Here is a 15,631-nt window from a genome sequence, read left to right as displayed (position 1 = left end):
TGCTTCGCTACAAATTTTGACAAATTACTTAATATTTCAGTAAGCAAAATAAAAAAAACACATATTGAAACAAATGCTGACGGTATATAAGCATTAAGTTTGTCGTAGTTTGAATAAAGTGGGATTAAGTTAGCCCACACGATACGCGATCTCAATTAATTATAATGTACCGTGGATTTAAGCGTCGACTATAAAGTTCTCAAAGTGTAAAAAATACAAGTTATGCATTTAACATTTGAAATTTTAATAGATAAAGCTATTTTAATCTACCTATATTAACAAGCTGACGCCCGCGACTCCGTCCGAGCGCAATTAAAAAAACTTATTAAGTAGACTATGTGTTCTTCCAGACTATGTTCTACATCTATGCCAAATTTCATCGATAACCGATGAGCCGTTCCGGAGATACCTTCAAACATCCTTCCATCCATTCATCCATGTAAACATTTGCATTTACAGTATTAGTAAGATAGTAAGATGTAAAATGGTAAAAATCTATTTGTTCGGAAAGGATAAAGTTATAAGACCATTTAAATAACTAATAAGTAGGTTATTCTTTTTTTAGTATTGGTCATCGGCTTAGGAAATGTTTACTGCTAGATATTGACCTTTCTCCCACAGCTGCCCTGATCCAGTACACTTCTGTAAACTTCGACATTGGTGCATTGTGTGGGAGCCTAAATTTACCATTTTGATTTTTAAATGTCTTATTCTTATGAATACCAATAAATTTATCATGGCTTAAAATCCATTGTAAATCTCTAACGCCTTTTAATTAAATATATCTTATATTTCATTTTATACATTGTATATGTTCGTCGTTAATTAGCTCTATATTCATTAAAACGACTATCAATGCAGGTTAGAATTCATTAAATGCAAATTCTTTTAATGAACTGCGTCAACGCGTGATAAAAGTAAAATCTTATAATGAAACAGAATCCATTCACACCATTTATAATTAAGGCAGGAAATATTTAGCTTATTCAGATTTACATCGAATTGGTGTGATTTGTTTATAACGTACTTAATCGGAACATAATTTTTATTTTATATTTATTTGTATAAGGTTAAATAAGGTTACCTGTCGCTAATCTATATATATAAAAGAAAGTTGTGTTAGTTACACCATTTATAACTCAAGAACGGCTGAATCGATTTGACTGAAAATTGGTGGGCAGCTTAGAACCAGGAATAGGACATAGGATAATTTTTACCCCGTTTTCTTTCCTTTTTTTTTTTATTCCGCGCGGACGGAGTCGCGGGAAAAAGCTAGTTACTTAATAAAAATATTTGTTAAATTATAATTTTTTATTAAAATTTAGTACAGTGCCATCTATATGCTAGCTTAAGTAACTATGCAAAACGCTTTAAGTTGGAAGAAAAGCTTCACTAGCACCATCTAGTGTGGGAGTGGAAATAAGTTAAGGAAAATGTTTTCGGGTTTCAATTATTTATGGCAATAGATGTCACTACGTTCTCGATAATTTTTCTGTGTAAATCAACCTTTATGTCATCCAATCATTCTTTTAAAAAGAAAAAGAAGAGAAAGTGGATTTGAAAGGTTTTTTTCCCACATGAACTACAAAGTTTGTTTTAAAAACAAAGTGTTTTTTTACTTACTGCATGTACTACTCTATTTGTTATTTATTTCTATTACCATATCCATTTATCTTTTTTTATAAAGTATCTTCTCAGACCAAAATCTCCGTTAAAACCATATTGTGACAAGAATGACGAGAGGTTTTCTACAAAGATATTTAAATGCGAATATTTAGATGGATGTTTGTTTGAAGGTTTCTCCAGAACGGCTGAATAGATAGCTTGATGAAATCTTGCACAGATGTAGAAAATAGTTTTCTTCTAGAAGAACACATAGGCTTCTTTTTTAATTCTAAGTTTCACACGACGACGCGGAAATTCGAGAAAAAAAATATGACCTTAACCAAATTAACCTTGACCAATTAAATGTTGATGTACATGTTGATTCTGACATATTATATTGTACTTTAGTTCACAGATCTGTTCAAATAAAATAACAATTGCATTAAAATTAACATAGACAAGATAAGACTATTTCAATGCATTTGAATCATGAGAATTGTGTAACCATGGATTTCCTCTGCACAAATACGAATACTAAAAATATGTTGCCATCACTTTCATTATTTTTAGAAAAAGATAGACGACAATATGTTTCTGTATAAATGTTTCACCAGTGAAAACTCACGGTAAATAAGTATAATATAATATTTACAATTTAATTCGCACACGCAAATTACGTCGTTTGTTTTAACGCAATATTTCCGCGCGAGTTCACAATGTAGAAGGAAGTTCACCCAATGACTGCATTAGTTGCATTTTGCCTAGCGCATTACTGAGGGTTCCCATTGTCGTAAAAATTGTATTGGCATATATTGACATCCCTATCATTTTCTTTGAAAAAACAGAGACAAATGTATTTGTTAATAACAACGTTAACAGCAGTGTAAAACCACAATCACATAGTGGGCGAAACAACATTGTTTCGCAAGCTATACTGTAATTATTTTAATATCTTTATAAAACGATCGATGACAATAGTATGTGATGTTAGGAATAGATAAATTTAATTATGTTAGACTTATTTTAATATATTTATAGCTTTTATACATTGTATAGTGGTAAACGGGCAAACGAGCCATCTAAACAGCGACCGCTGGCCACAGACAACTGCAATTGCAGATGCATTACCTACATTTAATTGAAAGAGAGCCCATGTTGTACCACTGATGTAGGTCATCTAAACATGAAATTAACTTTTAAAAATTTGTAACACCGATTCTTATAACAGTTTTTGATGATCAGTAAATTTAAGATACTACTACTTTTTACCCGCGGCTTCGGCCGCGGAAAAATACAAAAGCGTTTTTTTAGTAAGTATTCTATTAGTATATATTGTTCTTCCAGACTATGTTCTATATCATGCCAAATTTCAGCGAGATCCGTTGAGCCGCTCTGGAGATACGTAGTAACAAATATCCATCCAAACTTTCCCATCTATATATAGAAAGTCATGTTAGTTACACTATTTATAACTCAAGAACGGCTTAATTGATTTGACTGAAAATTGGTGGGCAGGTAGCTTAGAACCAGGAAAAGGACATAGGGTAATTTTTACCCCGTTTTCTATTTTTTTTTATTCCGCGCGGACGGAGTCGCGGGTAAAAGCTAGTTTATAATAAATAAAAAAGATGTATTATAAGTTACTGCTGATGTGTTCTTTCAGACTATGTTCTACATATGTGTTAAACTTCACCAAGATTCATCGAGCCATTCGGGAGATATCTTGAAACAAACATCCATCCATCCAAACATACGCTTTTATAATATTAGTAAGATAAGATTGTAATTGTATATAAGTAAGATTGATAACTGTTGTTTAAAGAAAAAAAAGCAAGTTTTGTTTATTTCTAGGTGTAAAGACATCTTTGTTAAAAAAGTATAATTCAGAGTTAAATTAGAATATAGATGTACGTAGAGTGACAAACCACGAAAGAACTGTGAACTTCTATCGAACGTTTGCGACTCACTGAGTTAAGTGTGTAATCCGGATAACATAATATGGAGACAGAAAAATAATACTTTCGTTTTAATTTTAAAACATTTAAAACAACGTGCGATTTACTTATTTTATCCATAGTATTAACTGTGAAGCTTGAAATAGATGATTTTATTCAAAGAATAAGTACGAGTATATTAGGAACTTGAGTGATGAAACTAGAAAGTTCACGTTACGATATTTTATTTATATTTAAAAAAAATAACCAAACTTTAACTATTTGATACAGTATGGACCGACAGTAAATTCATCATCTCCCTGGCCTTTTCCTACTCACGTGGGGTCGGCACACAAGGTTTTATAAATCTTAAAGTTTTGGCTTAAGTTTTTACGGCCGGCCGCCTGCCTGTCGCCAACCCTGCTTGGGAGGAATGAACCTATAAATGGACCGACAGTAAATTATATAATTAAAATGATGATAGGCTACTTTCTGTTGTGTAGGCCTTAATTTAATTCATAAAAAGGTAACTAAGTGACTAACGTTTAATTAATTATAAAAAAAAACTTTTGTATATAAAAAGTCACATCTATAGTTATCGAGCTCCAAGCTAAGTAAACAAATTACCCAGTAGCTTGAACAAGTAAACCCTTACTTTAAAAGTAAAAGTAACGGAATAAAATAGCCCTTTGAATATTATAATTATATTTTACCTTTAAGCACAACTTCGACGACATTTAATATAGGTATAGTTAAACGAAGACGAAGAGTTTTTGAGTTACACTTTTTTTAAGGAATGATTAGAATAATTTCTAAAGTAATCGTGAAATGAAATATAAGTGTATAGTTCAATATCTTTTCCATTCATGTTAATTTAATATTCATATTTTAATTAAAAAGAATATTAAAAAAAGGAAAAGGCGTTAGCTCCATTTAAAGAATAAAAAAGTCCCAGACAAAACAAACTGGCGCTTTATAAAAGGGAACCCGGCAAGTTCAAAGAAAAACAAAAGAAATTTTAAATAGAGAACTGCGAAAACTAAGCCGCAAATACGCGAGCATCATTGGCTGAAAATAGCCCACAGGCGAGCGCTATTGGTCAAAAATAATGTTTGTGGAACTAAACACTTTATGCGGGGGAGATAAACCAAAATTCGACCACAAATGTTGACAGAACGCTTTAGCTTCTTATTAAACGAATTTAATCCTTAAAGTGATTGGAATAAAGCTTAAATTTGTTTGTTTAATTCTCGATGGTTAACGGTAATGTGAATAGTAAGCGATGATATGAGACGGAAAATATATCCTTTTTCAGTTGCGAGAAAGAGATCACTTAATGAAAGAGGCTCGTGTTACATATTGTAGAAAAATAATAATTTGTTTATTGTGAAAGTTTTCGATATACATCATTTAATTAAGAATTTTTGTGTGCCAAAGCCAAAAATAAAAAGAAGAAGAATTTTTGTGCTTAGCGAAAAAAGCAAAGACTCAATTTAGTTACATAAATATGTGTAATTTAAATTTAAAAAGAAATTATACAACTTGCAAAATTAAAGATAACATTAACTCAGAAACACAACAATTTGGTGTAAAATTCCACCATTACAACGCTTAAAAAATTCATAAAAATATGATATCAGCTAAATAAATTTATTTATCATCATCAACTAAAACATAATTTCATTAATATAGTAGAACTTAAAAGATGCGAATGTCTACATGATTTTAATATAGATCGTAATAATCTGGCTTTAACACTTAAACAAATCGACATAAATGAAACGCATCATTATCAAAACCAACCCCTCATTTCGCGAAATAATTTTATTATAATAGATAATTTAAAACTGTCCAACTTCGCCCCACCACTGTGAAGACAAATGGGAGGAGCTTACCATCGAATTAGAAACTTATAAAAATCTATACATCTCTTTCTTACAAATGAGCAATTCTAAAGCAGCAAACAGCTTTACAAGGGGTTGCCGACATTAATACTATCTCACTCTGGCACATCGAATGGGGCTATCGTAATATCAGCCCTTGAGAGTCCTAAATTCACGGTAGAGTCATAGTTCCACGTGAGATTGTGTTTTGTAATCAGTGTGTTCGCGTCTTTATTCTGGCACACAGGTCACAATGTACGCGGGTTTGACAGTTTGACGTATAGTTTGGCGGGAACAAACCAATTGATGTGTTTTTTTTAATTGTCTTTGAAAAATTTTACTAAATAAGTATTACCTTTAATCTACGCAAAGTTTTATATCCCGTAAAGAAGTTTAAAAAGTGATGCATGCTGAAAGTTGAAGAAAAGTTATTGCTTTTGCTTTAACTTGGATTTTTAGAATTATTACCTTGACAAAAGGTAAAGGTAATTATGTAAATGTAAAATAAAAAATGTATACTTTCTAAATACTTAATTTACCATATTTTTAGCGATGAAATGTTTTTATTTGTGGCTAGATATTTTTATTTTCATTTCTGTAATCTTTACTTAAATAGTTTTATTATACGTAAAAACTTTTTCTTTCTGCGTATTAATTGCCTCCCATAAAGACAAGAGGTCTCTGAAATAAAATAATTTGATTAATTAAAAGAAACAGACTGGAATCAAAAAAAATTGAACTACCTTAGAGAAATTTCAATTAGATAACTCTAATGTTGTCAGATTATTTTCTTTGATCCTAGCTCATTTCATCCTAAAAATAAGCTTAAGGTCAAAATTTTAATCTAATAAGAATTTTAAAAAAATAAATTCACTATATTAAATCCATAGGTCCAGTTAAATCCTCTGCACATTATTTAATTTCAAATCTTAAAGCGTAAACACTTACCCCTAAAGTTCGTCTTGTACTCCTTGTAGTAATTGAAGTTGTGTGTTTTACTATTTCTGTTAAAATTTCTATGTCATCTATAGTTTTTTCTCTTTCTGTAATAACTTCTGTTGTAACTTTTTCAGTACTGTTTTCTTTTTGGGTTACGTCTTCTGTATGGAGAGAAGTTGAAGCCATTCTCATATTTTTTAATATATCACTTTCGTTACTTGTAGCCACTTTTGTAGCTACTTCTAAATGGATTTTAGGTAATTCTATTTCAAAGGTTTCTGTTTTATTCAAGGACTCAGTATTAATTTTAAAAGTGACTGTTGAAGAGTCTGAAATGTCAGTTAGAGAATCGGTTTTGGGATAATCTTGGGTTGTAAAATTATCAATGTTTGCTTGAGATAGTGTAACTGTAGAATTTTCAATACTTTCTTTGCTTCTTGTTACAGCATTTGTTATTTTATCGGCAAAAATTTTAGATGGTTCTGTAGTCAAAGTTTCATCACCTTTAAAGGTTTCACGGTTAATCTCAAGAGTCGTAGGGAAATCCGGTGCATTATTTGAGGTAAAGATTTTAGTAAAATTTGTTATATTCATATTTGTTGCGATTACATTTTCTAAGGTTACTTTTGTAGACAATTTTGTTACAAGTATTGACTTTGATCTTATATAATTTCTAGGATTTTTTGTAATCATTTTTGAATGTTGATTTGAAATAAATCTTGTTATTAATTCTTTACGCATTCGAAGATGTAATTTTTTAGTTGTTTCTCTCTGTGCTAAAATACGATTTGTAAGAGCTTGCTTAAATTCTTCTAAAGTGAGATACGCGTTCGGAAACTTTGATTCTACAGGATTGGTGATATAAATCAAAGGGTTCTTTTCACTTTTGATTTCCTCTTTGATCATAAGATTGTGTCTTTTAAATCCATTTACTTGTTTTAACTTATTCACGTGAATTTTATACTGACGATTTTGAGTGAAAAGTCGACGAGTTGATACAAGTGAGTCTGCAAAAGAAAAGAAGTCACCGTTGAAATGTAATTATTATCCGTCGTCCGTATTGCGCTATACCTATGCCGTGTTGTAGATTATTTTTATTTATTAACTACTGTCGCCCGCGACTCTGTACGCGTGATATTAGAATAAAACTTTATAAATAGCCTATGTGTTATTCCCGACCATGTTCTACAACCTTGCCAAATTACATCAAGATCAGTTGAGCCGTTCTGGAGATAGCTTCAAACAAACATCCATCCATCTAAACATTCGCATTTATAATATTAGTAAGAAGTAAGATGAATGCTACCACGTATTAACGTAGATTATTAAATCCGTAACATTAATGTTTTGTTAATGACAATGTTAACACGGTGTTATTTGTATTCATTAATAACTGCTTAATGATGCTTGGAAAGACACTGAATTAATTTAATTGAATAAATAGAAACCATTCGATATATTTATCACGTGAATTAATTTTACTCGTAATATCAGTGCATTTCAATACATGTTTGACGTACATCTTTATCATTTTGCTAAGTATTTCGAAAAAGAACACAAGTATCCTATATACTAAGAAGAAACTGTTTTGATTTTATAACATAAATTTAAAAATTCGTATCAAACAGATCTAAAACCAATGAAGTCTTTTATTACGTTAATTTAAATTTAAATAAAACGTCTAAATTAAAGTACGTTTCCTTGTCAATTTAAGCGGGTTTTAATAAATTAATTTTGATTTCTAAAAGTCAGAATTTTAAGTTTATAAACTACATACCATCTTCAACTGCCTCTTTGTATTTTGAATAAAGTTTCGTAATTAATTCCTGAGATACATTTAGCAATGAAGGATTGCCCAAAACACTTTGTACTATAATAATTACATAGAAAAATAAAAACGAACTCCAATAATTATTCCAACAAAAATAAATCATTTTATATATAAACTACATAACTTCACAACTTTAGTACGAATGTAAGTGATTAAAATCCTTGCTTGAATGCTTGCATGAGATTTAATTTTCAACAATATCGTGATTACATATCGATTATAAACATTTCCAATTGTTACGAATGTCAAGCTCAATAGAAATGAATTATCCTAAAACAAATCTTAATTTAAAAATTTCCGTCGATATATGCCTAAACTCCTGAGTTAATCACATTATCTTTGAAGTTCCAATATGCTTTTTAATTGCCGTTTTGGCAGTGACAACTCAATTTACAACAATAAATACAATTGTGAAAAATATGTTTTTTCTTCAATACTTATTGCAATTGTTTTCTGCAACTTCCATGTTAGGAAAAACTTTTTCGTAAAAGTAACAACGTGTTGAAGTGAAGAGTCACGTGAAGTGTCACGTAAGAGCGTCGGCCGACAACTCTCCGTGTTTGACAAACACTCGAGAGAAGTGTTTAAAATGAACAAGTCGGTTTATAGCGAGATTATACATTAAGATATAATTATGACATTACTGATAATTTTTTATTTCCCGTATTAGAATTTAAAATCATCTCTTTAAATATTTAAAAAAATAAACTAATAAAATATTTAATCAAAAAGAAATAAAATCAATTGTAACGTCTAAAATTAAACATTAGGTTTCGTTTAACTGAATTGATGGTTGTTAAACATTTTTACAAGAATTTATTTAAGCAAATAGTTGAGAAAGATTAATGGTAACTTTCCTTGAATCTAATGGATTTTTTCTTCTATGAAATGTTTGTTGTTGGTTGTTGTATTTTTTTTTTCTACATCACTTTATTTCTGTGAGTTTCCACGGTCGAGACACTCATTATCACATTGTAATATCAGGTTGACACAAGAGGTTTTTTTTATGGGAATAGAGGTCAAACGAGATGCTGTTATGTTAAGTTTTCTGACGCGAATGGACGTCCGCAACAACATCCGCAACTACAAATGCGTTGCCTGCCTTAATGTACCCTCTTTTCGTGAAAGACCATAAGTTATAACTTTGGAAATACCGCTGTGTACAGAATAATCCACAGGTTGGCACATTAAAAGACAACTTATGTTGTACAATGTTGTTAGGCTGTCATAACAAAGGAGTACTTATGTTGTACAATGCTATGTTGTCAGGTTGTCACAGCAAATGAATACTTATGTTGTACAATGCTTTGGTGTCAAGTTGTCACAACAGAGGAGTAGGCACTTATGTTGTACAATATTGTCAGGTTGTCACAATAGAAGAGTACGGGGTTTACACGATGCTGCCTGCGCAGCAGCTCGCGCCCATCAGCCCCTGGCCGCCCGACGCCAACCTGCTCGACCGCATGGACGACCTCGCCCACAAAGGTAAAGGTAATGGTGACCACCATTTTGATTTACTAACCATTGAAGAATTATTTAAAAAAAAATAACATAGAAAGATCGAACAAAAGTATGTTTTCTGTTCGGGTTTTAAGCTTCGGGTCAAAGAAACCATTAAAAAGAGTTTGATATGTCATCTAACCAAAAAATATGTCTTGGTCGTTTCATGAGTGACGCGTTAAATATCTCATGGTCATAGGATAACTATTATATTACTCCTACATAAAACGACCAGTACATATTTGAACTTTATTACAATTCAAAATGTTCTAACACCATTATTCATGACCTGTGTAACACAACCTGTTGCATTTACAGTCCATACATGAACATATGAGAGATGGTGATTAATTGGAGTAAGCAGGATTGTGGTGCGACAGGTCACAGCGGTGTTAACCAGCTCGGCGGGGTGTTTGTAGGAGGGAGACCGTTGCCCGACTCCACGCGGCAGAAGATAGTCGAGCTGGCGCATTCGGGCGCGCGCCCCTGCGATATCAGCCGCATCTTGCAGGTCTCCAATGGATGCGTCTCCAAGATACTTGGCAGGTCAGTTTATTGCACCAATAGTTTTTAGTAGGCACTACCTGACTGCGTGGCACGAGATAAACCGACGCCCTACAATCTAAACGTCTTGGCTCCTACCTTCTGTAGCCTAAATTTCAAGCCCCTTCTTTTAGGCTATATTAACCGGTGGGCATAAGTCAAACTAAACTATGACAGCTCACTGGCGCCACCTTCTTCTTCGTCGCTGCATTCTTTTCAGACTGGTCGTGGTCATCATGTATCGGTGACCCGCTGTACTAAGCGCCGCCACTCCTCCCTACTCTCTGCCTTTTTTGTGCATTCGTGCAGGGGGACAGCTACAGACGCTCTAATCTGGTCGGCCCATCTCATGGGCGACCTTCCCCGTGGTCTGGTGCCCTCTAATTTCCCCTGCGCCATCTAAACAACGTCAAAAAATGTCACAAGATCCTCGTTGAACTGTAGCTGTTGTGTTATTTTCTTTCTTTATGTCATTTATGTCAATGCCTAAATAGGTTTTATATATATTCTGACAGTACCAAATGCGTTAGGAGCGCCTCTCTCACCAGTTCATATAACTTTGTTTTACAATAAACGAATTGAAGGATTTTGAAAAGAGAGATACTCGTATCATTGCATTTGTATACTTCAATCTAGGCGCACAGTCAGATAGGATTATTAGTTTTTTAAATTAACGCTTGCTTGATCCCTATTTAAGACGATTACTGCTGTAATTGTTACCCTGATATACCAAAGACCATTATTGATAGACATTCATAGCCGTTTAGAAAAAAATAGTTATATTATTTATAAGTGGTTTATTTATATTTTATTTAAACTTTTAGTTAGTCTAATTAGAATATACCAGCAACAACCTGTCTCGTATTCGTTCAAGGTTCTAGAAATTTAATTAGTTGAATTCGATATATATAAAAATGATGACCGCAAAATAATTATCTACATCGCTCGCTGTTGGCAACATTATACTTGAAATATCTAAAAAATGCAGCTGGAATAGTACACCGGTATCTAACTGGTTGTAACCACAGAATTATAGTAAGCGACCGCACGTTATAGGAAAACACCACGTACTATGCAACAGACGCCCATTTTACTCAGACCTCTAGAAATACTAGAATACCATCTGTATTGAGATCTAGTTATTTTTGCAGACCTTGACTATGAAGGTTTTAGTTGACAAGCGTGAAATTCGAGCGGAATCTATTTTTGTAGTGACGTATGGCCTGTCCATGTATTTCTGTTTCGTACGTCTGTGGTCCTAATGTATCGAATTTATTGGTCGTTTAGTAATTGAATACTTTATTTGATTTAGATAGTGACTTCTGGTTTACACTACGCTGGACCTAATTACCTGAGCTACCAAACAGTTCGGTGATCGAAATTATATTGAAATTTCCATCCCCAGTAAAAAATGTCAAACTACTGATCGTCTATTGATGGAGTGGAAACCTTGTAAATTACAACTTTTGCATCGATCTGATTTAACCGCGTTTGATGATTTTCTTGACAGTTATTTCGATCTCTATTATTACTTTGAATCCTCATTACCGCTAATATGTATCTTCAACCGTCAGCGTCAAAATGGTTGAAATCAAATAGGCACAAAATACCACGGTTTATAGCCTGTCCATGTTTTGTGGTCAGTGTGCCAAATAAAAAATAGTTAAAGCTATGTAAATCCCTGTATCTGCAAAACATATTTTCATCTCTCGATACCTAAAATAAAACTGATAAAAATTTGTTTTTGTTCAGATGTTTTGGTAGAAGAAATTTACATGAAAGAGTATTAAAGTAAAAGTGTATTGGTAGTTTTCTTCACCTCAGTAGAATCGCTTGTTTGTGTTACAAGCAAAATTTAATTAAATTATATTACTTTTTAATTACCTCCTTAGTTATATTATTCAACGACAGCTGGCCGATAACACGTACAATGTGAATCCTGGCATCGAACTTGATACGTCCCGGTCGTAACCCAACACCGCGCTACCCCTGACATCGCTAGTACCTGTACCAACCTATCGCTTTCCTACTATAGTATCGATCAATAATTAATATAAAATACTAGCTGGTGCTCGCGAGTCGTTCGCGTGGAATTAAAACGTATTATACTTCAAAAGTATTTACCTATATACTCTATTGCTAACATGTAAAACAAAAACCAATCTAATACAACGTAACCATATATTTTTCCGACGTAAAATTTAACCTATACTATATTACAGATAGTAATTTTGTTCCGAATTTTGTCTAGATAATATGTTCAGGCCTTTTAGAGTTACCTGATTACAAACATCAATCTAAAAAATCGCATTTAATAAATAAATCATGGCAATTCCGAATAATCTTAACTTTTAGTTAGCACTCCAAAACGGATCTAAATAAAATTTGGCACAGAGATAATTTTCTGTTTCAATTAGCGCTTACTCCTTTTCTTAATTATTCCACGCCGACGAAATCGCAGGGAATAACTAGTCTGTGTAAAAATCCTTTAAAATTTCATAGAGTCAATCTTTTCGCAGGTATTACGAGACAGGGTCTATAAGACCCCGTGCGATAGGCGGCTCGAAGCCGCGCGTCGCCACCGCGGAAGTGGTCAGTAAGATCGCCCAGTACAAACGCGAGTGCCCCTCGATCTTCGCCTGGGAGATCAGGGATCGCTTGCTCAGCGAAGGAGTTTGTACTTCGGATAACATACCCAGTGTAAGTGATGTTTTAAGTAATAGTATTTTGCTTGTATAGCAACGGAAATAAATTCATGATTCTTGATCAATTGTAGACCGTTTCAGTCATTTTTAACTGAGATGATGTTAAAATATATTTCGAGGTATTTTATGAACATAATGTAAGATTTTCTTATTGCTATTCTACTATCTAGGGAGATATACTTTAGGTAGACTTAGGTAGATTTGTCTGATATTATAAACATTCCAGACGAAAAATAAATCCGATGAAGTATGTACCGTCGTTTTACCAAGACGCCATTCTAAAGTATGAAAAATACGAAAGGGCGACTCGTAAAGTACAATGGTGCAGCCATACCTATAGTGAGGCTATATACAGGATGCTATAACGCCTTATCTTCCCCGGCATTATACAGGACTCCCCTTTTTGTTTCCCCCTCCCCTCCCCCTACGCTCCGTGGCAAAACAATATGACGTTATAACTTTTTTCTTCATCTTTTTTCCTTTTTTGAATACGAAGCCGCTACGTATTGGAACATCCTTTAGACGGATCCGATATCGTACGCTATACGGACATAAAAGCTGATGCGATAATAAGAATGTCTGTATTTCTTATTTGATACATGTGGCAACACTATTCAAATAAATACTCGATGAATAAAAAACCCTCTTTCAGTGAAAACAGTTTTTTTTTAATAATTCATGTTTTATGGACAAACTCTTTACTGCCAAATGTATAAGAGTCCTTAAAGGTTATGACGCGAAAAATACTAAATTAAAGAACATAACGAAATCACAGCTCGCTCATTATGCGTCTCGAATCACGAAAAAATTCTTAAACACCCTTTCGGATGTCACCCCTAGCGAAATACTTAACATAAATTAATTAAGAAATTCGCACAATCACCCTGTTGCTGACGGTTTGAAGAAAAAAACTGTACTAAGTACTCTCCACCGAGAATATCGAGAAAAACATAAAACCGAAATGGAGGGTAAGGAACGAGACGGTATTATGAAATTATAATAAGTGCGAAAGAGTTGGGCGGCTATCTCTTTTCCCAACGTCTGAAGGGTGGTGAGGGGAAGAGGCGATTTTGACACGGTATGAATAAAGAAAATATGAAAGCTTTTGTTGCCGTAAAAATTCCTGTACAGGGGATAAAGTCTTTAAGTTATCAGAGGGAGCCTTCAAGGGAGGTTTAAGGTAGGCGCATATAGACAGGTGCTTTATGTGGGGCGGTTACGTCTCGTATTTATTGAGTATCGATATATAAATGTACATATACGTGTGTACATTATTTATGAGGGTTCTTAAGCGTTGAATATATTAACGTCGCGATCGCTCGGTGCGTGCCTCATCGACATCGACGTATGATTTCGTTACTCGCTGAGAAAATTAATATTTATGGAGAATGTGTGGGCTCCGTGTCTGGCTTATTTTGACTTGAAGTCATAAGTGACAGACTTGAGCCACCTAAATACATTAATTAATGTCGTATCAAGAGAAAATATTAACCGATGTTAATGAAAATCAATAATGGTATTTGTATTCTGTTCTTTATTAAAAACTGTTTAGAATGTTATGAAAGTTTGGTTTTTACTCTTTTTAAGATATTGCCTTATAAAAATTTAAATATTATGATTTTATTTAAGGATTTCATACTTAACGTGGTATCAACTTTTTCTATGATATTTATGATTATAAAATAAAATAATTTCTTCGTTAATTTTAACATAAGTAGAGGCCTAATGAATAACAAGTACATCCAAAGCTGATAAGCTTTTACAGTAACAACCCTTGACTAAAGCGGTACTAACAAAGCTAAACCCCGTTAAGTCACCCTTAACGATGCCTTTTGTTATTGAATTTTTGTCCTTTATGTGATAAAAATACAGTTTAGTTTCAATTATCTTGAAAAATGCGAGGTAAGGGGGTCAATTGTTGTGAGATAGCGGGGTCATATCGGTGCAGGGCATGCGTTCCCGTAGCAAATCACTTCCGGACCACTAAATCCAGGCCAAATTAATGCATTTAGCACGCTCCCTTCGACACTTTAACTGGGGTTGACAACTTTATTTTATTATAACGCGATATTTTCTTGTCATGACAGTTGTTGATTTTTTTCGGAAAGGGCGAGAAGCGCGCTACCAAAAATAACTATATTTATTTTAGAAATTAATATTTTTTTTCAGTGAATACGAAAAAAATTCGTACTCTTGATTAATAAATATAATTTAAAATGTAATAATGATATAAAGAAATAAAGAAGAAATTAGGGAAATCTAATTTACGCTTTAAGACTATCTAACCCAAGTTTTCTAAATACAATAATTAATTGTGGGTTAAAAAAGAGTTAAATTGATATAGTTTCTTGTGAGGTTCCGGTATTTTGCTGTATTAAGAAGTGACTTTAACCATTTATTAAAAATAGAGAAATTTCGTTTACAAACATTAGCGAGCCATTAAATAATCTTCCAAACAATAGAAACTATGTTGGCTGCAACATGACTTTCAATTATTTGTTATCACGTTTCACTGTTGGTCAAACTTATAATACAATTTTGGCATGTGAATCTGGAAAACTAAAGCTATCCGTTAGTTGGTCGATCTTTGGGAGCACTGAGTGATAACTGCATAGTATTTTCTTATTGAATTGCTTTTGAAACTACAGTACAAAGTAATCTCGAAGTAAAACAACGAAATAAATAGCTTGT

General features: G+C 33.0%; 1 protein-coding gene across 1 annotated transcript in view; it reads left to right on the top strand.

Annotated features, from left to right (window-relative positions):
* The first annotated feature begins 5,785 nt into the window (after positions 1 to 5,785).
* The window catches only part of LOC106712565 (paired box protein Pax-6-like), a 37,514-nt gene continuing 27,668 nt past the window's right edge, over positions 5,786 to 15,631 (top strand). Inside the window, exons 1-4 of the mRNA XM_045683525.1 lie at positions 5,786 to 5,901; positions 9,557 to 9,683; positions 10,112 to 10,238; positions 12,755 to 12,935. Of these exons, the coding sequence (XP_045539481.1) occupies positions 9,590 to 9,683; positions 10,112 to 10,238; positions 12,755 to 12,935 (402 nt within the window). The 5' untranslated portion in view covers positions 5,786 to 5,901; positions 9,557 to 9,589. The remainder of the gene's footprint in view (positions 5,902 to 9,556; positions 9,684 to 10,111; positions 10,239 to 12,754; positions 12,936 to 15,631) is intronic.

The sequence above is a fragment of the Papilio machaon genome, chromosome 22 (genome assembly GCF_912999745.1).
Source record: "Papilio machaon chromosome 22, ilPapMach1.1, whole genome shotgun sequence".
NCBI classification, from domain to species: Eukaryota; Metazoa; Arthropoda; class Insecta; order Lepidoptera; family Papilionidae; genus Papilio; species Papilio machaon.
The sequence above is the reverse complement of the archived record's forward strand: the minus strand, read 5'-3'. Positions and strand labels throughout refer to the sequence as shown.